Source organism: Perna viridis, chromosome 8 (assembly GCF_037379345.1).
Source record: "Perna viridis isolate PV_CMFRI_1.1 ecotype Kerala chromosome 8, ASM3737934v1, whole genome shotgun sequence".
NCBI lineage: Eukaryota > Metazoa > Mollusca > Bivalvia > Mytilida > Mytilidae > Perna > Perna viridis.
This window is the reverse complement of record NC_142452.1, coordinates 20,576,206-20,602,761: the sequence shown is the minus strand read 5'-3', so window position 1 is coordinate 20,602,761 and position 26,556 is coordinate 20,576,206. Positions and strand designations below refer to the sequence as shown.

The window sequence follows — 26,556 nt, the reverse complement described above, 5'->3', positions numbered from 1 at the left end:
GATCTAATGAGTTAAAGACTGCACCCTGAGCCTTATTAGAACTAAGTAAACATTGTCAGCATCTAGAAATTCTCACCTAAACTATCAAAAGAACCAAAAAGTACAAATAGTAGCCCTTTTGAGACTAAAATCATACCAAATTTTGTTGCGGAACCATACAAGAAGAAGATTCAAATATGTTTACTGATGGTAATACTCCACACAACAAAGGCAAAACTGGTCTAGCAGGAAGCCACAAGGTTAGTAATGCTGGACGGTTCAAGAAAGGTCATACTCCATGGTCGAAAGGTCTCGTTTTTGAGAATGCAGTTTCATCAGATGAAGAAGAGTCAAAAGCTTACATCCGAATGAATCTGCAAGAACACCAACAAGACGACATCAAAGCTGATTCCGTATCCAGGACTGACAGCTCACAAGTGGTAAAAGAAGATGGAAGTTGTGTGATTAAATCCAGTATGATCCTGCGGCCACGGTTCCTGAAAGCAGACAAAGAAAAGGTGACATCAAATAATTCTCATATTATTGAGAGTGAAAAGATGTTTGACATGTTCAACTTGGCGTACCAACAGCACAGGGAAACACCAAAAACTTGCAAGAGGCCATGGATGGAGCCACATAGTGACAGAAAATGGGGGGCCTGTATCATGTACAGAGTTCGGTGTGCAAACTGTTGGTTTGCGGCTCCAACACTAGCAAAGTTGTACTCAGAAGTTGAAAACAACAAGCCAGGGCCAAATCCAGCCGGTACTAACATTGCGCTAGTTTCAGCAGGACTAGATAGTCCAATAGGAAGCACCAAGACCCAGGAGATTTTAGCGCGTGTAAGTGTTCCACCTCCATGCAAGAGTGGTATGCGGAGAAACACCGACCGAATTTCTAAAGTTATGGTAAAGCAGAACAAGGACGACATGAAAGATAAGGTTGAACAAGTGAAGGCATACAACAAAAAGAAGGGACAACCAGAAAATGTGATAGATGTGACCTTAGATGGCAGGTACCCAACTGCAACAAGGTCCAGCAGGAAGAAACCAGGGTTAAATGCATCACAGGCACAGATGCTTGCGATTGAACAAAATACTCCATGGAAGTTTGTAGTTGCAGCATCTTCACTAAACCTGCTATGTTGGAAGGGAGCTTGGCTCAGAGGAAAGGGATTTGATGCAGAGTGCCCAGGCCATGAAGGCTGTACTGCTACCCTTCATAGAACTATACCAATATCAGAATATGCCATGGGAAAAGAAATTGGAAATCAGCTTGCACTGCAAGGTATGCTTATCCGTTATGCCACAACAGATGGAGATGCACGTTCCGCTAAAGGAGTAGAAGATGCCATACATGTACTGTATCCTATGTGGGAAGTGCAGAGACTGGCTGACCCAGTACATCTAAGCCAACATCAATTCCGAGCGGGAATGCGAGCTGAGTTTAGTGAGACCATGTTTCATGGACAAACTAAAGAAGAGAACCAAATATTTAACATTTCGCGGCTGTTCTCTTTATCCTCCTCCATGCAAAATTTACGTTTGTATATCGCTCCGCCGCCGGTCAATCAATCATCCGCACTCCCATGTCAAGTTTAACAGGTGATGTTTTCTTTTTGTAAGACATGAAAGTATAATGATTTTAAAGCCATTTTGTAATATTTGTTGAACTGCAATGTTTCTACGAATATTTGCTTATTCTAAACTATTCAAATTTTGACCCAGTGTGTAGGACTAATGTTTTTTTTCCAAATTGACCTGCATTCGCAAGCGCGAGAGAAAGAAGAGGGGAGAAATTGAATCGTGCACAATCCAACAAGATCAAATACGCAAGTAGATTAATTTCAAATTAATTATTGATTGTATGAGTTTTTCACTTTTAAATTGAGTGTTTAACACTCATTATTAGAGAAACGCAATCCGTCAAAAGCATCTACCCCGTAGCGTCCCCTCCGGTCATTTTGTATTGTTTGGTGTATCATGTTGATTGGCACCATCTTGTACGTACTTAGAGACTTATGAGATTTCTAACCTGACAACTTAAGCGTTCAGTTATGAAAAGTTTACCTGCTCAGGATATAAGTCCACACGATTTCTTGAAACGAATCCCGCATCTTCGATACCTTAGCCTTACCTAACTTATAGTCGGCGTCACATATAGTTTCAAACGCCATTTTGAAAATTCAATTTTAAAATCCTTGCTAAAATTTGAAATTATCTCTGTGATTCTAAATTTTGAGCAAAAAAAAAAGATGCTTAGCTTGCATTAGGTAAAATACCTAAGAGAATAAACTTAGATCATTTTGGTTATCCGTTAGTTGATTTATCTTTACCTTTCTATTTGATGTACTTTAGGTTTTTTCCGAGGTTCTCATTGCCTAGCGAGCATATATGTTACTAAAATACATTTCACCAAGCCCTTGTGTATAGACTCCTATCATGACTATAAAAATCCTTGATCTTACTCTGTTATTGTGAATGTCGGGAGATTTTAATAATGGATTTTCGGAGCTGCAATGTACGCTTTTGTGATGTACAAAAAAATTAAGTATAGTTTTAATGTTTATGATTACAGTGAAGGTGCAAGGGGTTGACATCCCTCCTTTTATGAGAAAATTTGTAATTTTCACGTGTAAAATTGACAAAAATTGGCAAATAATGACTTAGCAACCCCATTTTTCTGAGGAACCCAAGCTGCCACCCCTCATTTTCAAAGTGTGTGGATCCGCCCCTGCCAGTTGGGTCCTAAAGATATGTTTGTTTGTTTGTTTGTTTGTTGTTTAGTTTTGATAACAAGAGTTTGTATCCTTGTTTGATTTGAAAAATTCCTAGAGAAAGGTATTCATTTGTTATAAACAAAAGTATATAGTTTAGACATTTTCAACTTGGGGCCTAATCTAGACAACAATTACATGGACAAGTTTTAGTAAATTATGATTGAAAGAGTAATCAAGGGAACCAAGATTATAGCGGTAATCAAAAGAATGCAATCCAAAGACCAGAGACGGAAAACAGACACACACAACAAAGAACACAAAGTAACTAAAACCATACATACAAAGTAACAAAAGCAAATGAGCAACACGGACTCCACCAAAAACTTGGAGCATGGACCAGGCAACACTGTTGACATATTTGTTCATTTAATCTATTACAAATCACTGTCAAAGTAAGCACAAACAGGGAGAAGTTTTTTGCTCATTTCTCCCATTAGATTAGGTCCTTGGTCAACCCTCCGAGGTGCACATGATTCATTTCTACTTCAAGCATCTCCAATCCGAAATTTCAGAGTGTGGATTCATTCTTACTTTGAAAATTCATGTAATATTGATAATCAGTGATTCCCAGTGGAGATCATATTTTTGAAGAAATGCCGGTTTAGGTGTAAAGTGTCAAGAAATTTGAGGACATAAACGTACACAGAGAGAAATGCCAAAACAAATGATAGAAAAGGAGATCCATAAATACATTTAAAATAAACAAGCAGTATTGATATGCATTTAAACAGATGGTTACTATTTAAAATGACTAAGTTTTTGACCGGTTTATTTCGCTTGCAATTTGGTTACATGAATATTTATGAGGCCTTCCTTGAATCAATGCCTTAGCATCCGGATATGATATGTGTAGGATACAACTTGTGTGAATTGAACAGAATAAACAAAAAAAATAAAAACAAAACAAAAAAAAAAACAAAAATAAAACAAAAATAAAAAAAAACAGCAAAAACTGCTTACACAAGCAAGCTCTTATGAAAAAGCAAATTTCAGGGGCTATCAAATTCGATATTACATGAATTGCTGTACATATGTGTAATAGTCTGCAATGTTGTTTTATATGAATATTTTATGTATTGTGTAATAAAATATTTGACTTGTATGAATGTGTATTATGTTTTACTATTTGACTTGGACCGATTGACAGACGAGCTTTCGGAAACTGGTGATTGTATTGCAATCTAGTCGTAATCTTCTATATTCTTTTTCATGCTTGATTAGTACGCACTTCTTTTCTCGTCATCTATTGGTTGGCAATTGTCGCGGGTTAATTCCTTTTTCATTTGAACACTCTTACCTAAGTATCTGAACGGACATGTTGGTTTTTATGTTCCTCCGAATCTAGCAACCTATATTCTTATCAACTCAACTTATATACGGCTGTTTCACAATATTTTACACAGGACTGTAACAAATTTGATGAAAAATAAACCTGATTGAATCTTAATGACAAGGCGTTTTTCCAGAAAGAAGCATGTCTCTAGAATAAAACCTGAAAAGATATTTGTGTAACCTTTTCTTGTTTTCCTGTATTCGATAAAAGTTTCCAGGCATCCACAGGCTCTTTTTCATTGTATACAAGAACTGTTATGTTAAAAAATTTGAAATATAACACCATTAACCATGGCTTTATGGTCTCCGTAAGTTTGAACTATGATAATGTGTAGTTGTACAAGTAAAAGTTTCATGATAATCTTCGATTTTTTGGGAAAAATGAAATTTTTACCCTATTTTTCTCCCCTCAGAAATTCAGCATACTATTATAAATGGATACTTAGATCTTGTTATGGATAACAAAACGATAATTCCAACTAATTTTGATACTATAGGTATAATGTTAAAAGAAACAACAATAAATTTTAACACTTTATTCAAAATTTTGAAAATTATAGGGGTCTACAAAGCAGCCTGAAAGCGTTGCGGACACTACAGTTTTGAATTTAATCTAAAATTTATCATATGGCTTTATATTGAAAACTAAGCAATACAAAATAGTACTAATGTCTTAGTGTACCTTACAATGTCACCACTGATACCAGGAGAAAGTGTCTCTTGTAATAAAGAATCATAAAAAATTTTGAGCTATGAATAACATAATGTTTCATTTTCAACTAGATAATCTTATTCCACTGGATATTTAGAAAACAAAGCTTGGAAAATGTTTGCATTTGATGAAAAAGCAATCAGTAAAGGTTATAGCCATTTTGATACAGAGATAGTCAATATTATGAAATAGAAATCAAAGTTAATACATTCCTGAAACATGCGGACACTACATATATTTTTAGACTTTTGAAGATATATCTTATCATGAAATAAGTTATAAGCATACAATAATTTCTTATTTAGGAACATTGTAAAAGCTATTAAAGAACAGTAAATAAAGAAAATGTATTAAAGAAACTGTTTCAACAATAAACATATGTACAGAACTCCATGGCTAATAAGTCTGAAGTGTCTTTATGTTCATCTATTAGGTTGTTGAAATATTTCTTAATTTCAGAAGGTCCACAATTGTCTCAGGCAATTAGCTTTTGGAAACTGCTGGTTTTCATAGCTGCAAACTGTCATATCTGAAGCAGATCGTTTAGTAAGACTCTGTATTGCTGTATTTTTTCCAATGATAAACTTATTAGCTGCCTCAACTTTCAGAGCTACATTGCAGCAAATTTGACAGAGACAGCATCGTCTATTTGTTTCTGACACCTTTATATTCCGTGGTTTTAACTTGTAGAATGTAGTTAACCCAACTTTGCTGTCTGGATACTTCTTCTTGTACATCAGATGTGCATCTTTTATAGTCATCGTCATAACTATTTTACCTATGTTGGTGTTCTTTGATACATTGTTCTTGTCTGGCAGCTCCCTAGATACTTCTCCAGAGGTATAGAAGTCAGTGATTTCTTTCTTAACTTTCCAGCTTATCTTGTCCTTTCTTGTTTTTCTCTCTTTATTGATCCACCAAGCCAAACCTGACACCTTTCTAGGCTTGAAAAAACCAACCTTCTTTTCAGTTTTTCTTTTAGATTTACTTCCTTTTAGTCACTCTTTTTTGGTGTTTTTGGCAATTTCTCTTTTACTTTCCTGATGGCTCTGTTCTCTGCCATCCTGTTCTTAAATTTAGCGTTTGGGCTTTCTGTTTCACTGTTTTCTCTACCATCAGCTGACCCAGTTTCAGAATTGTTACCAGTTTTTAACTGTATTCGCATTCGCCATTTTTGTGTTCTTATTACAGCTTTCTCTTTCTTAAGTTTTTCAGCTTTCTTTTTTTCATTGTATCTCTTTTTTCTCTCTGACTTTGTTTAATTTTAGCATTCTTTTGCTTCTAGAATTCTCTCTGTTATTTGCTAATGTATTTGCCTTCTTCTTTTCTCTGTACTTTTTTATTTCGAGTCTTTTCTTTTCTCTTATCTTCAATAGTGTGTTATTGTCTGCTGTCTTCCTAAGTTCTGACCTGGCCTTTTGTTTTCGAACCCTATCCCTCTTCTTTGCTTCCTCATGTCTTTTGGCATTCTTTTTCAGATTTTCTCTGTGTTTTCTTGATCTCTCAGTGTTGGTCTTGTCCATAGTTACTCCTGAAACAAGATACTACTTTTATATTCTTGTAAGAAACAGAACATGTAGTGTCCGCAACACTCTGAAATATTGTTTAAGTTACTTTATATTGTTGTTAGGTTCCTTGATAGTTATGGTCTGGGGCTATGAATGGAAGGCCACTGTCGCCAAATTTTCAATATGTACGATTTTCTGTTTTCTTTTGACCTGAAACCAGAATAGCAGTCCAGCAACAATGACTTTCTAATAACACTGACGTACATCGTATGCTATGCCCGTTATGCTACAATTTTTACCTTATACTGATAAAATTCTACTATTTTGTATTAAAATCAAGTTAAATACTGAACATTGAAAGATATTCAAACATTCTTTTGCTGAAATGGAGAGAAAAAGAGCTTCAAAAGCTTAAGCGAATAAGAGTGTTGCGGACACTACAGGGTTGCGGACTATACAGTTCAGCAATTATGTGATGCTGTAAAGTCTAATCAATTGAGAAAGTCATCATTGGTTGGTTAATGTCTTCAGTGTGGAGGAACCTGTTTACACACAAAATACTTTTTCAATACCTCCAGTAGTTCAGCAGATATATCTGTGTTGCGGACACTACAAAAAAAGTGTCCCTATACCAAACCTGAAATAAAATGAAGAAATTCTTATCATGCTATTTCATATATATAGTAAAGTTATTTTTCACAGCTTGTATATACATTTCTCCACAAATTAAAGAGTTAATTGATGAAAATCTGTATAAAGCTTTATTTCTAAGTACTGATTAGCTAGCATATGTTCCTTTTTTATGAAAAACATAATGAAGGTATCCCTTCTTTCATTTATTCATGACTTTCTAAATTTTTATCCGATCTTAATAAAATAAAATGCAAAATCAAGCTGGTGCATTCTGCTTTTTGGGAAGTAATTCATCATTGTACACTTAAGAATTATCTACTGTCTGAAATAATCAAAACTTACCTTATTTTCTAGAATATTACAGCATAACAACAAAATATGAACTATTTTAGGACACAAAATCTTGATTTTTTAATATAACGTTCAACTGGGAGTATCATGTATCACTGTAAAGGCTAAAATATCAATTTGCATGATTTTAAATCTATTTTCAATGATAAACAAACATATTTTCCTGTCATTTAATGAGCATAACCAAGGTTATGTAGGGCTGTGTAAAATATTGTGAAACAGCCGATACGCATCTGATTTCAACTTAACTATTACTAATGTTAGTTTCTTTAACATTCCTAGATTAATTGTGCATGTTAAAGGTCTTGAAATTAACATTTTTACCTCGTATGAAAGTCCGGTATGAATGATTGATTGTGTAACTTTCATAATAATTTACCTAAACACACAAACCTGTAATGTTATTTTACTATGCTTAAATAATAGCGATTAATGATTGATTCATTTAACAGTTCGAGTGGACCGCTTGAAAGTAAAAGTGTAAGTCTTTAAATCGATCACACACTGTGGTCATAAAGTAATTGTTTTAAATTATAAATACAATAAGTGATTTTTGATACTTCAGGTACAATACAGTAGTACTGGAGACTTACTATTCCTGTGACCATTTACAAATGTGCCTCTTGCACGATATGTGAGGTAAGCTAAGTGTTTTGTATTCTTGAGTTTTTGCTTTGCTTATGTATTTGCTTTGCTATGTTTTTTTACGCTTATTGTATGCACTAAATCGCTTATACTCTAATGCTGTTGTTTTGCTCTTTAATATGTTTGATTAGATAATTTACCATTTTCTTATAATTTGCTATATTTGAATATGGAGTCAAATGGAGTCAAACTACATATTTAGCTAGTAGGTTTATGCTTCACAAGCAGATTGATGAAGCCGTAAATTAAATTTACTCAAATGTTACATTTTTCCTATGATATGTACATGTACTAAAATGTACATTCACACACATGGTTAATTTTTATGTTATCTTTATGTGCAAGATGCTATTATTTATCTTGTGCTGTGTATTTAATATAACTGTATTTTATAGGGCATTAACATTATTTGGCAATAAAGCATAGAACCCTAGAGATTAGAGTTTACTTATATCAACCCCCTAGAAATAGAGGTTGTGACATATGATTAATCAAATGGCAATATACAAAGATAATAATAGTCAAATTAAACTTTCAGATTGGTCTTTATTTTTTTTTCAAACCACATTTAACCCACAGCCTGATTCTTACAGAGACTGACATTTAATTTGTAATTATACCAAAATTTACTTGATTAAATGACTACATGTTTATCCTTACTTTAAAGCAGATGGCTGATGGTGAAGAAGATACTATATGTGATAACTGCAGTCTGGTAATCGATGTTTACAATGAGCTTAAAAAAGACACATCGAAGTACAACAGACAGATTAATGATTATCTTATGGCAATTGACGATGTAACCGGAAGTCCGGATAATTGGGATGGCTCAATCTTTCTAGGAGCTACCGTGCCGTTATATGTTAGTTGTAGTGTCTGTCGATCTGAGACGGTGGTATATGCGTTCGTAAGTGGAAAGACAGTATGGGACAACAACCAAATAAAACATTTTCAAGATGTAGATGTTTTTTCCGTCTCTAGGAATTCAGCACTTTTGAGCATATCTCTCAGTAACTGCTTTCATCGTCAGACATTTTTGAAAGGAACATTACAAACTAACAAGTCAGTACCGAGCTCAGAATCTGAAGAAGTACACCCTGAAGCATACCATACCGGGGATACTTTGATCTCTCTAAGGATAATTGCCAAAACTCGCATGAATAATGGCTATTGTTATTTAGGTTTCAATGAAGCGACTGGTAGAATATTACGACCTATTTTAACAACAGAAACAAACAAATGCTGTTGGCCACGTCATTTTGACTTCCAACTCTTTGAGAGTTATTGTTTTGTTGTAATATTCCTTCCGTTGCGTCTTCCAGGCTCACTACCATGTGCTCAACATTCACCTGATGGTCTCGATCAACAACCTTTGACTCCATATCCACATGCGTACGAGGATGTCCTCGTCGAATCACCTGAAGCTGAGTATATAGATGAACAACTTGATATCGAATTTCTTGTATCAATATCTAAATTAGATGTAGCCGATATTTTCCCCGGGATGCAGGAAAGGAAGTACATATACCTGAACGACAATACATCTTCAGTAGGTATTTTACGATGCAAAGCTGAACATGTAATGCTTTATGTGGATGACTTTGACAAAAACAGGTGTAATATTGTTGTACCTTCGGGGATCTACGACTTCCCGTTCACAGCTATAGAATACGACGACGACATTCATCCAAACGACGACGTCCTAGTTGTATTAGGTTTAGCTAGGCCTTACGACAGAGACGGAGAGTATCTTCCTCCCCGATGTTATATTTTAGTTGTCGGATTTTTCAATGTAAAGTAACTTTTGATCAGTAAAAGTTAACTAAAACATTATCCAGTTTATATCTTTTTTTTTCGTGGTATTTATGTTTGATACAACCATGATCTTATACACTTGTATAGTAGCATCTCCGTACCCAACAAGTGTTAGAACGTTTCACAGATGACTCGATCAGGGAAAGTCTTAGTACTGTCAATGTTTTTGGAAATTGACTTGTTGTTCCAATAAATGATATGAAGATTATTTTGGTAAATTTTTTATCGTGTAATAATTTCATGCTTTCTGGATGGATAAAAAATTTTGTCCATCATCTAATAAAACAAATTTTATTATGTGACTATGACGTGATCAATCTTTTTTAATGATTTACTCGTTAAATTTTTATAGTATAATAGAATTATAAGGAATGACTGTTATATTTTTTCGGTCTTTTTGAAATATCCTAAAAGCCCATTGTGCAAACTTAAAAATAATCTGCTATGCAAGTTATTTAGTGTGCACCACGAGATTGAGGTTATTTCTTCATAGACCGAAAATTTAAGTCATTTCTTAAATAATATAACCACAAGAAACTAAACTGACAGTAGGCCTCTCTTTGGCCATTGTTGTTTCATAAATTGCGAAACCCATCAAAAAATGAGGCTCCATTCCTTGTATATAACATGGGACTACGAAGAAGTAGCTCCTTTGACATATTACTTATCGGTAAAAATATGTTAAGTTTTATAACAAGTTATGTTCGATAATTTTTACACGATACCCTATGTCTGTCCATGTGCAAGGCTTACCAAATGATAACAAAACAATACAGGGTAGTAGTTTGCTTTTGCTTATTTATTTCGAGTGTAAATATAACGCCAAATACTAAATATAAATTGTTTTCGTCTTCCTGTTCTCTATATATTTAGAAAGATGTGTTGCTATAACTTTATTCTATAATTCGTTGTCTGTACCAAGTCAAGACCATTGCGGTACCAGCATATCAGGGGGTGTAATATTTATTTTGTCGGATTTAATTTGAACTTGACTTAATTACGGATCAGATTAATGTTGGGTAATTTTTTGCTACCTTTATTTGTGAACGCTTTGAAAATTCGCCTTCATTAACTGTGTACAGACGTTGTAGGTTTTATTCATATTTTGTTGTTTTATGTAATACCGTTTACTTTATTTTACTGAGATCTGCCTTTTCGTTATGATTTGTTACGTGAGTTTCTTGGATCGAACATTGACGCTGATGACGTAGATTAGACTGATTTATAACACAGCAGCTAAGTTTTATGAACAATCTATCATGGTCTCATTGATACGGTCTTATAAGTTACAACGACTTCATATCGATGAAACCGATTCAAATTCGTCACCATGGATACAAAAAAATCTCCTAAATAAGCTTATAGCTTGTCTTGTTTCCCAAGCTGTTGTCGAAGAGAGAGCACTCCATACACTGAGTAATACACATATTTGATTTTTAATGGTTTAAAACGGATAAAATTCGAACAAAACAAATGTCTAGCGAACTTTTTGAACGTATAGTCACAGTATTGTAAAGTTACAGTATTGTAATGATAAGTATAGTCACAATACTTTAATGATAAGTAAGTCGCAGTTTTGTAATGATAAGTAAAGTCACAGTATTGTAATGATCAGTATAGTCACAGTATTATGTTAATAAGTATAGTCACAGTATTGTAATGATAAGTAAAGTCACAGTATTGTAATGATCAGTATAGTCACAGTATTGTTATGATAGGTATAGTCACAGTATTATGATGATAAGTAGAGGCACTGTATTGTGATGATAAGTTTTGTTATTATACTGTGCTGATAAGTATTGTAACGATAAGTATAGAAATTGTATTGTAATGATAAATATACCAATTGTATTGTAATGATAAGAAAAGAAATTGTATTGTAATGATAAGTATAGAAATTGTATTGTAATGATAAGTATAGCCATTGTATTGCAACGATAAGTATAGAAATTGTATTGTATTGATAAATATACCAATTGTATTGTAATGATAAGTATACAAATTGTATTGTAATGATAAGTATACCAATCGTATTGAAATTATATTAAGTATAGTCACTTTAATGAAAATGTAAGATAGTCACAATTTTGTTTGCATAATAGTATACTTGCAATTTTGTGATGACAAGAACGATCATGAAATTAAATCATTATTATCTTTACAGTATTGTTTTAATAAGTGGAGCCTCAGTATTGTAAATATTAATTTTATTGTGGTTTATAAGTGAAGTTGCAGTAATATAGTAATCAATATATGTGTAGGTAAATTCACAGTATTGTTTTCATACTTTACAGTATTTTTATGTGTAGACACAGCATTATAGTTTTATGTATAGTTTCAGTATTATTTTTTTAGTATACTCAAAGTATTTATTTTAATGTATAGTCACATAACTGTCGTTTAAGGCATTGTAACAGTATCGTAATTTTAAGTATTTAAACGTTAAATACGACAACTGCTGCCTTCACTAATGGCTTACACACAAAAGGTTATTTTATTGTTTTGAAACACATCGAAAACGTGAAAACATGAAACAGAGATGATGCAAATTGTAGACGACAGAATAAAATGCATTTAAATACAAAAACTGAAGATACGATAAAAAGACAGCATACACAAAAAAATACCTTCATTATGAAATCCCCAAAAAGCGGAGTGGCTCCAAGTACTCCGACGGGGTAAGCATGTCAAATTCCACCTGCGGCATCTGTCATACTGCAAATGTGTTAAATTTTATAAGCACCGAGTTCGGTGGAATGTCAAACCAGTAAGACGTGAAATATAACCGAAGACACTCATCTATGACTAACAGTCATTGCATCGATAAAAAAGATAATTATAATGACGACCATAAAACAGTAGTGATGAAGGCAATAAAAGAACATTACCCTTGACTCGAAATATAAGGAGGAAGAATATGATGAATATGTCAAGGAAACAACAACCCAACCGGGATGAAAATGTAAGCTCAAGTCAACCCATGGGTCTTCAATGAACGACAAGGAAACCCTCACACCACAGGGCATATTTTAAATATGGTGTGTTTGTTTCTATGTAAAGACCATAATAGCGTATCGATGCTATCATTTGACAACTATGTCATAATAGATTTAGCCTATTCAACGGCCTAGTCAACTAAATGGGTGATTAATTATTGAGCTTTCCATGCATTATGAAAAATATTGTCATAAAGTAAAGAGTGGGAGATACTCACACGTCTAGCTACGAACATGTATTAATTGTTTACAAGTACGTCTGTATTTAAGAACGAGTTCCTTATATCGGTTGAAAAATTTAGATGTTTTCACGAAATAGTTAAATTGAAAACCTTGATGAAGTAATTTCTCGGTTATATAAATATTTCTTTCGTTAAAATCCGAAATAGTATTACAAATAGAAGCAAATCGAACCAATTATGATATTTAATCTCCATATAATGGCGACATGGGGAAGTCGACATCTAAAAAAATTAACAATAGGAAATGAAAAATCATCCCGAATTTCACCATTATTGATTTGAATACTAAGATCAAAAACGGACATTCTTTATTATCAATATTTGATTAGTTCAAAGGCAGATTTGCAAATATATATCTTCAGTATAAATATTGTAATCGTCGTTGTTAAGAGCCAAAATATCGTCCAAATATCTGAAGGTGTTATCATTTTTTTCTACCAAATGTTGTAAGGAAGTGTTGTCTGTATTCATATTATCCATAAGTTGTGATCATTAACAATAAAGAAAGAGGTCCGCAATAAGTGGTTGACAATTGGTATTCCAACATCTTCGAAAGAAAATGTTGTCTAACAGGAATTCGAGTACAATAAGTATACCAAAAGAAGTCAAATTAGCGTAGTTCATTTTTGTTTTTCGTTAATATAATGATCTTAAAGAATTCGAATAAATTTATATCCACATCTCGATTTATCAAAGGACCATATATGATATGCAAAGTTTTGTTTTTGTTTTTTTTTTGTCTGGTGAGATTATGTGGAAGTTTTTCTTAGTGTACTCGCTCTACTAAGAAAATCACATGCACAGAAACAGATCAATTGTGCTGTGTATAATCCACAGGCCGAGATGTTGGTTATAATTGCCATTAAAAAGGGAGCATTAGAACAAAATACTTAGGAAGTTCAAGATCCAAGAACTAAAGTATCACGTTTGTCATAAAGTCCTGTGTCAAAAATGTATAGGATAATAAATTCTGGGTATGAAGCAAGCGGAAGTGTATCTATAACATTTAAACTTCATTTCGGTAGAAAAAATCTCAATGAATAATTCAGTACAACATTACTAGAAGAAAAAAGAAATAGAAATTTAGAGCTTAGTATTGCATAGAAAATGTGTATTAAAGTCATTTCTGTTTTGTGTAATATGATTTATCCACCATCGTCTGTTGTACATGAGTAAGTACCGGTATGTGAAAAAATTGTACGTACCGAAGGATTTTTTAGCCTCGCTGTAGAGGGTGGGGGTCGTCGTAAAGTATGATATCATCATTTTGATTAAAATGTTTGCCGGAAGGTCGCTAAGGGACATAGTATGTGAAAGCAAAAGAGTGAAGGTTCCTACGACTTCTGTATTAAACTATGACTTGACATTTTGAATCGAATTTTAAGTTTAAGTGCATATAGTAATTACATTCAAGTCGAATCTAGTATGAAAAAGCTTATTTTATGAAAACCACACTGATTCTAACAAAAAGTACTCGGCGTCCGATGCTTTAATTATAACGTTGGTACTTCTGGTCGAACACATTTTGTCGAATTTGGAGGACATGTGTTCCAGCGACAATTAAAATACATTTAGAAAAAAAATACTGTGTACCACCCTCGTTTATATACAACTCGAAAGAAGTATTGCAACACCAAATATGAAATGAAATAGCGAATTGATAATTTTTCTGTGAAATATTGCTTATTAGCTGCATTATCTGAATCTATCCAATGAGCCAGTTTTCACAAGGGGCTGTGTTAGTTCATTCCAGAAGTTGATGGTGGCCGGAAAGAACGAGTCCTTTTAGTTGACAGAAACGTGGAAGGAACCTCCTTTAGTGGCCTCTCGTTATCACACCATTCGCGTGTAGGATCTGGGTTGATTGTATATGATTTATTGACAAAGTTGTTGACAATGCAAGACATAATGATCATTTTCCAGAGTTTCTAATTTCAGTTCTTCAAGAATTGATGCTACACTGCTCGTCGGATTGTTATCATTCATGATGAATCTAACTGCATTTCTCTATACTTTCTCTACTGCATTGATGTTTTTCTTAGTGGAGTTGTCCCACACTATTTTTGAAGTTTGGTCTTATCTTCTGCTGATTGTGTGTTACGATATAGTAGAACGCCGCTGTCATCAAACAGTTTTGTCGTAGATTCAACCGACGATGGTAGGTCATTGACGTAAACTAGAAGCAGCAGAGGTCCAAGTACAGTGCCCTGTGGTACGCCTGATGTTACTGGTGCTGGACTTGACTGTTCACCGTCGACAACTTTTTTCTGTGAACTGTCAGCAAGGAAGTTTTCAATTTTCACTTTAAGATGTTCCCGGATACCATAGTGGTTGGGTTTTATGGAAAGGCGATGGTCAGGGACTTTGTCGAATGCATTGCTAAAATCCAAAAGAACTGCCTCGATTTGAACCTTGTCGTTTACTAGTAGTCCCTTGGCTAGGTCATTGATAGTAGTTATCAGCGGGCTTTCACAAGACCTCTTCTTTCTGTACCCATGTTGTGTCTCCCAATATGATTGATGATCTGGCTGTGTACTATTTGTTCGAGAACCTTGCAACAAATGGAAGTGAGAGAAACTGGTCTGTAGTTAGATGGTTTTGGCTTGTCCTCTTTTTGAATATTGGACAGGCGAACGCCTTTTCCAATCATCTGATACTTGTCTCTGGCCAAGAGATGCTTGAAAGATCTGACATAGTGGTGCTGCTACTGATGATGACATTTCCTTCAGAAATCGCAATAAAAACTCATCTGGTCCGCTAGCCTTGTTTTGGTTGAAATTTTCATTAAGTTTTTTTTTTACTCCTGGTCCTGGTCCAGTGATTTTGATGGTTGGTATGGTGTCAGTCGTTGATTTGGGATTGTCTGTTAAGCTGTTTGTTTCTCCCTGTGTAAAGACCGCAGAAAATCGTCTGTTTCGAGATTCTGCTTTCTTTGACGCTGTAGATTTTGTTGTTCCGATGAGACTCCAGATTCCACTTTTTTGCTCTTAATGAATGAGTATAGCCTGTTTTTTGCTGAATCCATTTTTGGATATAAGGTTACTGACTTAGTAATCGCTCGCATGTACACACTTTTTATTTTTCATGCTCTGTATAGGCTGGTGTCGATCCTACTCTCACATTAATGAAAATGGTTCGCCACAACTGTGTAATACCACGTTTGCAATGTGGTACCAAGCCCGTGATAAATGGAGTGAAGATTTGTGCAAAATGTCCATAAATAAAGGGCCGCTTTAAGTTGCATATAGCATACGTCCGAACAAGGTTAATGCCGAAAGCAACATTGATGAAAAGGTTAAATTTAATGGTGGCTCAGTAGTGATTTCAGGATGTGATTTGACTGTACGCTTGACCTAATGAAGTGATTGCGCAAAGCTACTGGCATGACACTCTGAAAACGAGTGTAATGCCTCGTTTTGACATTCATTCACTAGAGACCAGAACAATCATTATAGACGAAATTTGACAGAATTGGATACATCACGTATATTGAGTTTTTTGTTCACTGTTTTTTAGGATCTTACATAATATGAGTTTTAGACTACATGCGTTGTCTTACTGACGTACAGATATTGTTTGTTTTTTAGTCTCAATTTTCCTGACCCGCCAACAGCCCAAATTCAATCCGTCGGTTGACATTGTGTTTTTAGAATTCAAATGCTTAAATGTTTACCTTCCACTTTGTTTTAAGTGAGTTTTATCACGTTCTAAGTTTACGTCTATGTCTGCCAAGACTTATTTCTAACTGATAAATAATGTCGACCAAATATAAAGTCAGATTGTTTTGATCGATACTAAACCAACATGATGCTGATGACGTAGATGAAAAGTGATGTACTACATAAATGTTGGTTGGTTATTGGCCCAATGTGCCCATGATCAGTGCAATGAAATACGTTGTAAAGCACAACAAAACATGATTTATATTGATAATAGATACTTGTATTGATGAAATTGGAAAGTGAATTGTTTTAGAATTATAAGATGGGATCAAAAGCAACAAACGCATACATATAAGATAAATCTAAAGACCGATAAGATGAAATTATTGAAAAAGATACAGAAGAAATCAACAATAAATAATATAAAAATGATTAAAATATAACAACATAATTAATGATTTAAAAGAACTTGCTGACAGGATTTGTGAATATTTCTGCATAATTTGTAGATTTACATACTGCCATAATGAAAAACGACTTTCACACTCGAAATTCATATTTGAATAATATATCTTCTCAATGCCATATACATGGTTGGCCATAAGGGCAAACCATCTTAAAGTTTGCGCCCCGTGCAGGTCCGGGTGTCAAAAGAATAGGCCTGCAGCAGCGCTAGGCTTGTCGTAAAAGACGACTAGATAGTGTTCAGAACCCTCTGCCCATAGAGCAACTAAATTTGTGTGCCCCAGGTGGTGGAATGGGGTACCCCTGGCGTGTTACATGCTGGGGTTGTCAGACGGAAAACCTAACCGCAAACCATAGTGGTGCACCATGTTGGGAAAGATGCCACATTCCTCGCACGTTAAATAACCCTACTGTGGTATTCTTCCGGAGTAGGAACCATAGGGTTCCGCCACAGGAGGCCAAATTGCCCGACCCTACCCATCCCTCCCTTTTCCTAGTGGCAATCAAAATTTGTCGACCCCATTATCCTTGTGTCCCATCCCATTTTTCATTTCATCATCATTTCATGATCATCGCCTGAATATAGCAGAAATATTGCTGCTCGGACGTTAAATCCCAACAATCAATCAATCAATCAATCTTAAAATTTGCCTTCGGCAATGAAATTCCAAAATCAAAATCGAATACATAGTACAAAAACTTAATATTATATATTTCTTTGAGCTGTTGAAATGTTATACGTTTTAATAATATAGATATGATCATTTACATCAGCTATAATATGTCATACGATTTGTTCCCTTTGGTTCATCAATCATTCGTCCTAATTCAACATTATTATTTTTGATTGAGAAAAAACACCTTACAAGTAGAAAATTGTTTGTTTTCTTCATACAAATTTTCGGTACAAATATGCTGTCGGTGTCATTATTTCAAGCAATATTATGTATGCAACATATCGAAAGTAATAATATTATTATTTTTATTTTCATTGGATTGGTATTTTCTTTGGATTGGTACTTTCATTGGATTGGTATTTTCTTTGGATTGGTACTTTCATTGGATTGGTATTTTCTTTGGATTGGTACTTTCATTGGATTGGTATTTTCTTTGGATTGGTACTTTCATTGGATTGGTATTTTCAACTAAAACGTCAAGTTTTATTTATGTAGGTTTGAACATTTTTCAGTGTAAACTGATGGCTATACATGTACTTGCTGTAAAGCTTTGCATCATCAATCATTTTGCATTATAGATAGAGAAGGGACAAAGTTGTAGCAATTTTAAGGGAAGGAATGGTACATGTATTATAGTTGTTCTTCAAAGTGAGAAATTTGCAACAGAATAAATACATAAACGCATTAACTGTATATGTTTGAAAACCACATTATCTCGTTGAAATTAGTTTTAGAAAAATTTGTAATTTTAATAAACAACATGACTTTAATCTGGACCAAAGTTTCAATGCATTTGTTTGTACATTTTTATTAGAGTTAAAAAAAAAACAATGTTTGTATTTATCGATAACAACAAAATAAATAACATATAAATCCTAATTATCTTGGCAAGAAAAAAACCTAATATTTCTTAATGCAATGACCGAGAGTGAAATTTCTAAATGAATTACATAATTTATGATAATATAAAAGGTATAGGCCGTCGGGTCAGGGTTAAGAGCAAAACATTTAAACACTGAAAACTACTACGCCGTAGTAGATCAATTAGAAGAAGTACAATCAATGACTATATTCTCAAAGCAGAATTAGGTTAATAGTCAATATACCTTCGGTTGTTTTGTTAAACAGGTGTAAATAATTCACCTTCTAGATGTTTTTTCACTGCACGTAAACATAAAAAAATACGTTTTCATCGACATTGAAACCACGTGAACTTCGATTCATACACCTGATACTTTATTGGAAAATTACAGGTAAATAGTAGGATAGCAGAGGTTTAAAAAGTCTTCAAATAACGAAGTTTAGTGCCCCGAAAAATAATACGACTATATTTTGTAATATTCTTAAAATCATTCTACTTTCAAATAAGAATTGTCTCACAAACGTAGTGTGGTCATATTTTGTAAAAGTTTGCGTTTATATCAGATAAAACAGTTACTTATTTGGGTATTTATTGAGTTAGAATAATGACAGTGACAGCCACGTTTAAATAGGTAAAAAGGAACTAAATACAATAAAATATAAATAAAACGTAAAAATATTGAAAAAAACTTATTTATTATTCTTATTTACGTTTAATTTGAGCACTGCACAACATGTATTATTTTCATTTATTAGGTTAATGTTTAAGTACCATTTCTACATATAATTCAGATACGTGCAATTGTAGAGTGTTTCATGGTGTAGAAAAACCAACCAAACAAACCATGCTTTTTCAGTCTATATATGCTGTATACTTCCACATAACGATAATCATTTCTGCATTCAGATCTGCACTAGTTAGAAAGTCATACATTCATCTTTCACTAAAACCAACCAAAATGAAACCAAATCAAGAACGATAACTCTTGCACAGTGCCAATTTCGTGTACAATTTATAATTTTTTTATCTAAGCGCAACAATCAAATGAAAAACTAAGACTGGTTATGTGATCAGTAACGTTAACCGTTTCTGAACAAGAAATAAAACTGAATTCGGAGGGTTTTTGACATGCATAAACCCCTTCTGTTTGATTTTTAGAAAAACTGCTACTTAATCTGAATATCGCCATTATACTGGTTTCAACATTAGTGTTAGCGCTCAAAGACCTGCAAAGACTGTAACTAATGTTGCAAATTCAAAATTCTCTGTAACATTTTATTTACCATACAAGATGTACATCTATGTTTTCTATGATAATATGTCTACTCAAAATTCTTCCATCCGTATATATTATGTACATATAGAAGAAGAACTGTTTATTCACCAATTAAGGGCCCATAAAAGGCATGATTACAATCATTTTTTTTACATACAACAGTTTTGATTGAACATATATAATAAAACATAATAACATATATCTTTCAAAATTAAGGATAATGTTTTTGCTTGTTGACTTATTTGGTTGTTTTTTTCAATGAATGTTCTTATTTTTTCAATATTTATATAACTTTACTGTTCAATACTGTTCATTTCCTATATATTGCCAGGAGCAGTTGGTAATTTTGTAGAATTTATCATTGATTTAGATATTTGTTTTGTGTTTTTCTGATTTAATTGTAATATATCGTGTGTATATTTACAACGCAAAAACTGTAACAGTTGTTTGCTACCACCACAAACTATAAATGTTACCGAATAAATATATGGCAACACATTTGATATGTGACTGACTCCATGTTAAATGAATTAACTGCTCTAACTCGTGATGAAAATATAAACTAGGTCGATCTGTTTGGCTAAAAAATCTAGTTCAAATATGAAGTCGTTATTGACACAGACTATAAGCAACATTAAACTTTTCACAAATGCAAATACGTTTAGCATTGCATTAAACAAAAATCAAATATACAACAGAAAAAAGAAAGTGTCAGTACAATATAAACATAACATTACATTATAATGAGGTCATTGTGCAAGTCACATTGTCGTTGTTAGCATCGTCCGCTGTGCACTATTAACACTTTAGACGTCTGATACAAATATTCGAAAGGAATGTAGGATATTCTTATTACATACTGGTGTGTACTATAATATTAGGGTCCTCTTTACGTGAGTGATGCTCAACCGAGCACAATCAACTGAATGAATTTCCTCTATTCGATACTACCAATGGCAGGGAAGACTCGTAAATTTTGTCTGGTGAGAAATTCCTTTCCTCTCTACTCTGTTTTATTTGGCAAAAAGAGTTGCCTCAACTTTCTATATTGACTGCAAATGTCTTCAATTGAATCAATTCTTTTTGGCAAATTTATCTTGTGCATGCAAGTCCACTTCCTCGACAGCCTGGCAAAAAGTTCAATTGGATAAACCGAATTCAGTTTTGCCCACTTCCTCTAACGCCTAATAATAAACTCACCCCGCTTCCTCGTGTATTGTTAGGACTGTTTTTGAATCAACTTTTAGTGTCTACGAAAAAATCCAATCTGGAATGGAATCAAACCCACATCCTCCATTGTGTAATAAATATTGTGCCTGGTATAGAAGACTTAAAACCAGTTCCAAGTTTCTTGTAAGGGTTTTTTTTTCAGTGTTTGGTAATTTTATAAGGCAATTATCATATTTCTTTTCATGTGCAGAAAGGAATTCATGTACATCTTTCAAAACCCTTATTAGAAGTTCAGTTGTTTCTCCTTTCCCGACCGATTGGCATGAACGCAAAGTGAATCAAATTTCTTGAGTTTCCAGTATAAGGAAATTAGTTGATCCTAGTTCCTCTACTGTCTGGTAGAGAATTCAGTTAAACAAAGTTCTATTTTCTAGTAAAATTCACTTGAATCCAGTTCTTCTAATGTATGGTATGAAAATCATTTCCTGAAGTTTCTGTTATGAAGTTCAATTAAACAGTTCCACTAGTGTCTCGTAAGGAAATCTGTTGAACCCATTTCATCTATAGGTTCAAGTAAGGAATTCACTTGAACATAAATTAAGTTACTGCAGTGACTCGTAAGGAATTCGGTTGAATCAATTCCTCTAGTAACAGGAATGGAATTCTCTTAACTCCGTTCTTCTAGTGTCTAGAAAGGCATTAAATTAATTCAATAATTCACAGTTACTCTAGGGTCTGGTATGGAATTCACTTGAACCCAGTTCCTCTAGTGTCTGGTATAAAAATCAGTTGAACCAAGTTCATCTAGTGTCTACTAAGGAATTTACTTGAACCCAGTTTCTCTAATGTCTGGTAAGGAATTCAGTTGAACTCAGTGTCTGGTATGTAATTCTGTTGAACCCAGTTCCTCTAGTGTCTCGTAAGGATTTTCAGTTGAAACCATTTTCTCTTTTATCTGGAATGGAATTCACATGAATTTAGTTTTTCCAGTGTCTAGTAAGAATTCAAATAAACACAGTTCATTTAGTGTCTATTGAAGAATTGAATTGAACTCATTTCCTATAACGTATGGCAAGTAATTTGGTTGAACCTAGTTCCTCTAGTGTCTGGTATATAATTCACTTGATTCCAGTTAATTTAGTGCTTCGTAACGAATTCAGTTGAACCCAGTTCCGCTATAGCGTCTGGTATGGAAATCAATGGAACCCAGTTTCTCTAGTGTCTGGTATGAAGTTCATGTAAGTTCTCTTTACCCACTCTCTTAAAACATAAAAAGTCATCTTAAATTTTGTTGATCAATTTTGAAAAGCCATGTTCATTTCGTCTGATTATGTTAACTATCCTATCTTTCTATTTCTAAACATTATCCTCTGCTTTAACCTCTAAAGTCTTTTAAGATGAAAATCTGCTATCATCTGTTAATGGATTTCTTGTTGATATCTTTTATTATCTGGTAATTAATTCTGGAGAACTTCACATTTGCTTTTGTTGCCGTTGGTTGTTGGAATACAGTAGTCCATCATCTTCCTGTAACGTTCTGGTATCGATTTGAGTCTTATTCGGCTTTGATTCAAGTGCATTTGTTTGACCCAATCGAATATCATGCCAGGAAGTTGATGAAGTGGATTAAACTGAGTATTATTTACCATACACTGGAGGATGTGGACTTAAACAGGATTAATGTTTTCACTTTTTTTTTTCAGACAATAAAATTGAAATCACTTACCAGACGCTAGAGGAAATTTGCTAAACTGAGTACTTTTCAGATACCTTCCAGACACTCTAGAAATGAATACGATTTAATTCATTAACCGGCAGTCGAGAAAGAGGACCCGTGTGCATTCTAAACCATACACAAGAGGAGGTGGACTGCATTCTTATAGGACACTAATGAATTCCTTACTGTACATTTGATTAGTTTCTTACTAGAATCCACATGAATTGGAATATACAGAATTCTTCAACAGAAATTATAAAATAAAGAGTGCACACAAACACTAGACGAAAAGGACAGAATTATGTGCCAGATATTCCAGGAAATTGACTGGTTTCTTGGCAAATTCTAGAGAAAATGTACTGATTTCATTGTCAAATACTGGATATATTTGCCGGACACAAGAGGGAATGGGCTGTATTCTTTGCCAAATACAAGAGGGAATGAACTGTATTCTGTTCCATGCAGATACTAGAGGAAGTTGAACTAATTACTTTTCACTAAAATCTTTGGACTGAATTCAGTACCAGATACCAAAGAGAATGGACAAATTCCTTACCAGATTCTAGAGAATGGGCTCACCTGAATTCATTTCTAGACAATAAAAAAGTTAATTCAATTGAACACTTCCGGACACTGTAAAACTTTATATTTTAGCCTTTCTAGACAATGAAATAAAATTATTCAATAGAACACCTATGTAATACCAGACACAAGAAAAAGTGGATCCAACTGATCTTATTAAAAAGACTACTGAATTCAATAACGTTTTGCTAATCAGAAAGTGACCAATGATATATATATTGTCGATTAACATTCAAATTGGTATGCTTTGCAATGTCCAGGGTTGTAACTAGGTTTTTATTATGATGAGGCAAAAAGACTTTGCAAAGCGAAGCGATCCGAAAAAAAAATCGATAAGGGGGCATGGGGGCCGCTCAAGGCCCCCAGAAGCTCTGAGGTAAATGATGCAAAATCCTGGGCTCTGGGCATTTCAAGAACCTTATCTGACCTCCAAATCTTAACGATCTTTCAACAAAACGTTGGGTAAAATTGGGTACATGTACGGGGTGATACATAGATATATAACAAAAATTCAACTTCGAATTTAGTACTAGGTGAGCTTACGAATAAAATGACGGTATGGTTAAAAAAAGAGCAAAAAAGGATTAACAAGATTTTCCCTTTAAAAGTCATGTTTCTGTGGCAAAGCCACGCAGACGTTTTCGCGTCATAGTAGCACCCCATATTTTTTTCCAGGAATCATAGGGGATGAAAGATGTGGACAAAATATATGATGCGGACACAATTTTTTGTAGGTTTAAACTGGTTTGGATCTGGCATGTCAATTAATTGCTAGTAGTCCTTAGTACAATTGTGTTATGTATACTCATTTTCTTTATTTCCATTGTAACAGTTTAAGGGACTCAGACCTCTAGAACTGATTTTTCCGTATATTTGTGTAATATTTTTTCCACAGTGGCCAGATTTTAGAGGGGTTGTGATCAAGCTAAAATACTTAAAACCCGCTGCATTTTTTGCGCCTGTCCCATGTCATGTCTTGTTTAGTTTTCAACTTCATTTTTATGTTACTTGAATATAAAGGGGCAACTATTTCGATATGCCTGTGTATAATGTTTTAAGGCCAGTTACAGTCTGGCCTGTGGTTTGAGGGCTTCCTCGTCGTTTATTGAAGACCAATGTGTGGCTTTGAGCTAATATTTTCATCCCTTTAGAGTTTTTGTCTCTTTGACATAATCGCCATACATATTTTCGTTATATTTAATGCTTTGTCCGTGCTTTCCATCTGATTCTGCAAACTTTCTCTTCAAAGATCCGGAGTTCAATCATTTTTTCAGAAACATTACATGTACGCATGTTTAAAAAAATTGTTAACACGACCGTTATGATCTAATGACTGTCTTAAGATGTAAACCTGCCTACACGTGAAAAAGATGCGATTTAATTGACGGATTGCCGGTAAAGGTGTTCCGCAATAAAGTTGGATATATAATCACCTGTCAGTCATCAAAAGGAAACAACGAAAAACGATCTATTATACGTATAAAACTATGTATTGGATATGGTGAAAGAAATTAACGATTCCTCTGGTCTGTTAAAAAATATTTTCATGAGGCATTTGCCTCAATATAGTTACAGCCCTGATATTATGTGGCTCTTCTTTTTTTTCTCTGTTTGCAAAATAGTATTGAAATGTATCTCCTTACTGCATTGTTGACTATTCGTATCATAAATCCTTTTTATGTAGATCTAAACTAGAGCTACGCAGAGCAGCTCGATCTGAGAAAGGTCCACATAATTTTGACTTAGCGAGTGCACAAGTACCATAATATTATTAACGCACTAGTTATAGCTTCTACCATTTGATTTCTTTGGGGGGGGGCTAGAATTTAATTGTGTCTCCTGCATTTTTTCGCTACAATTTCCTTGTGGGCTTTCAAGTCTTTCCTGGATTTATTTAACCATACATCATCGTCATGCCTTTTCTAGGCGTCAATCAAACGTTCAGTGAACAACATTAATTATCAACTTAGTTTGAGGTTCATTGACTCCTGTTAATAATATTCAGGTACTAATTACTAATATCATAAATTGTAGTAGCTAACCGATTCAATATTGAACTCTATATGCAATTATTCTAAAAGTATCATTCATTTCACAACAGCTGGTGAAGGAAGAAAACAAGCGTGTGACGTATTTGATTGTTTACATCCTAGACAAGTTTCTACCATGCTCTGCTGATTGCAGTAAAAAAACATATTTATCAATCTTAATTACGTTGTTCTAGCAGTAAACAAATCGATTTACCCAGTTATGTTGGTCTTGTGATGTTTACGAGTCTGCATCTATTCACACGAGATCTTATCCATCGATCCCTACTGGAAAATTGTGCATCTGTCCTGGGAGTTCCAACTTTATATTACTACAGAAAATCCTATCTCCTTATTTTTATTTAATTTAACAGTTGATTCGACTCAAGCGTAGTTAAAAGATTCACCAATGCAGAAATCTATAAAATGAACTTTTACAGGTACAATACACTACCAGTATATGTAGGGTGCAGTAACATGCTACATTTGCACTGGCGACTTCGTGACGGCCAGTTAAACTTCGTTGTCAAAATAATTACTTAAGCTGTACAATTCGGTTAAATTCATAGTTAAATAACCTTAAACTAGGTCAACTAGACTTTACTAACAAGCTAGTCAAAATATATGATAAATCTGCCAGTTGTTTACTTTAAGTGCATACTCAAGGGTGAAAATATAACTGGTTGTTATTGTTTGACATTCAGTCAATGAGAAACTTGTGAACTTCTATAAAATTAAAATTGTTGAAAAGGGCATAGTTAGAAATAGTAGCGTGCACGCCAGCCGAGACTGGCTATTTATGGGCAGGGCTGGCAAATTTTTGCAAAAATCTCTATAGCCATATAGTAAATATATTGAAAAACCTAATTCAGGAATGGCTAGAATTTGAGCGAGTTTCCTACCCTGAAAAGGGCAACTTGAACAGTACAAATATTGAACAGTTATTGGCCTTACAAGCTACATATGTACATTTATCTTTTTGCACTTGAGAATAATTCTAAGCTCTGCTATTGTAGAAGGTATGCAATCAATATAAAGTTTTTAACTGGCTTAGTTAATGCAGATCTTGAACTGATTTAATGCTTGTGCATTCATGGCAATTTTGATCTTGTTCCAGGACATCAAA

General features: G+C 34.0%; 1 protein-coding gene and 3 long non-coding RNA genes across 17 annotated transcripts in view; 2 read left to right on the top strand and 2 right to left on the bottom strand.

The window, feature by feature from the left end:
- The window catches only part of LOC148609777 (uncharacterized), a 28,145-nt gene extending 16,230 nt beyond the window's left edge, over positions 1-11,915 (top strand). For 2 of the 14 annotated variants that reach the window (XM_088540930.1, XM_088540934.1), the window contains 2 exons: positions 7,860-7,933; positions 8,610-11,915. In XM_088540930.1, coding sequence (XP_088397056.1) covers positions 8,610-9,740 — 1,131 coding nt within the window. In that variant the 5' untranslated portion in view covers positions 7,860-7,933 and the 3' untranslated portion in view covers positions 9,741-11,915. The other 12 variants (XM_088540933.1, XM_088540940.1, XM_088540931.1 and 9 more) reach the window with 11 other exon arrangements.
- On the bottom strand, positions 4,614-7,403 carry LOC148609778 (uncharacterized). The gene is made up of 3 exons (XR_015914511.1): positions 7,286-7,403; positions 6,883-6,947; positions 4,614-6,333 (listed from the first exon to the last, which is right to left on the bottom strand). It is a non-coding gene; the product is annotated as an uncharacterized LOC148609778 (long non-coding RNA).
- Positions 11,916-19,336: 7,421 nt separating the features above from the next.
- LOC148609775 (uncharacterized) lies at positions 19,337-25,637 on the bottom strand. The gene is made up of 2 exons (XR_015914510.1): positions 22,831-25,637; positions 19,337-22,059 (listed from the first exon to the last, which is right to left on the bottom strand). It is a non-coding gene; the product is annotated as an uncharacterized LOC148609775 (long non-coding RNA).
- On the top strand, positions 22,058-23,511 carry LOC148609776 (uncharacterized). Its single transcript, XR_015914509.1, has 2 exons — positions 22,058-22,342; positions 22,808-23,511. It is a non-coding gene; the product is annotated as an uncharacterized LOC148609776 (long non-coding RNA).
- Positions 25,638-26,556: the final 919 nt, after the last annotated feature.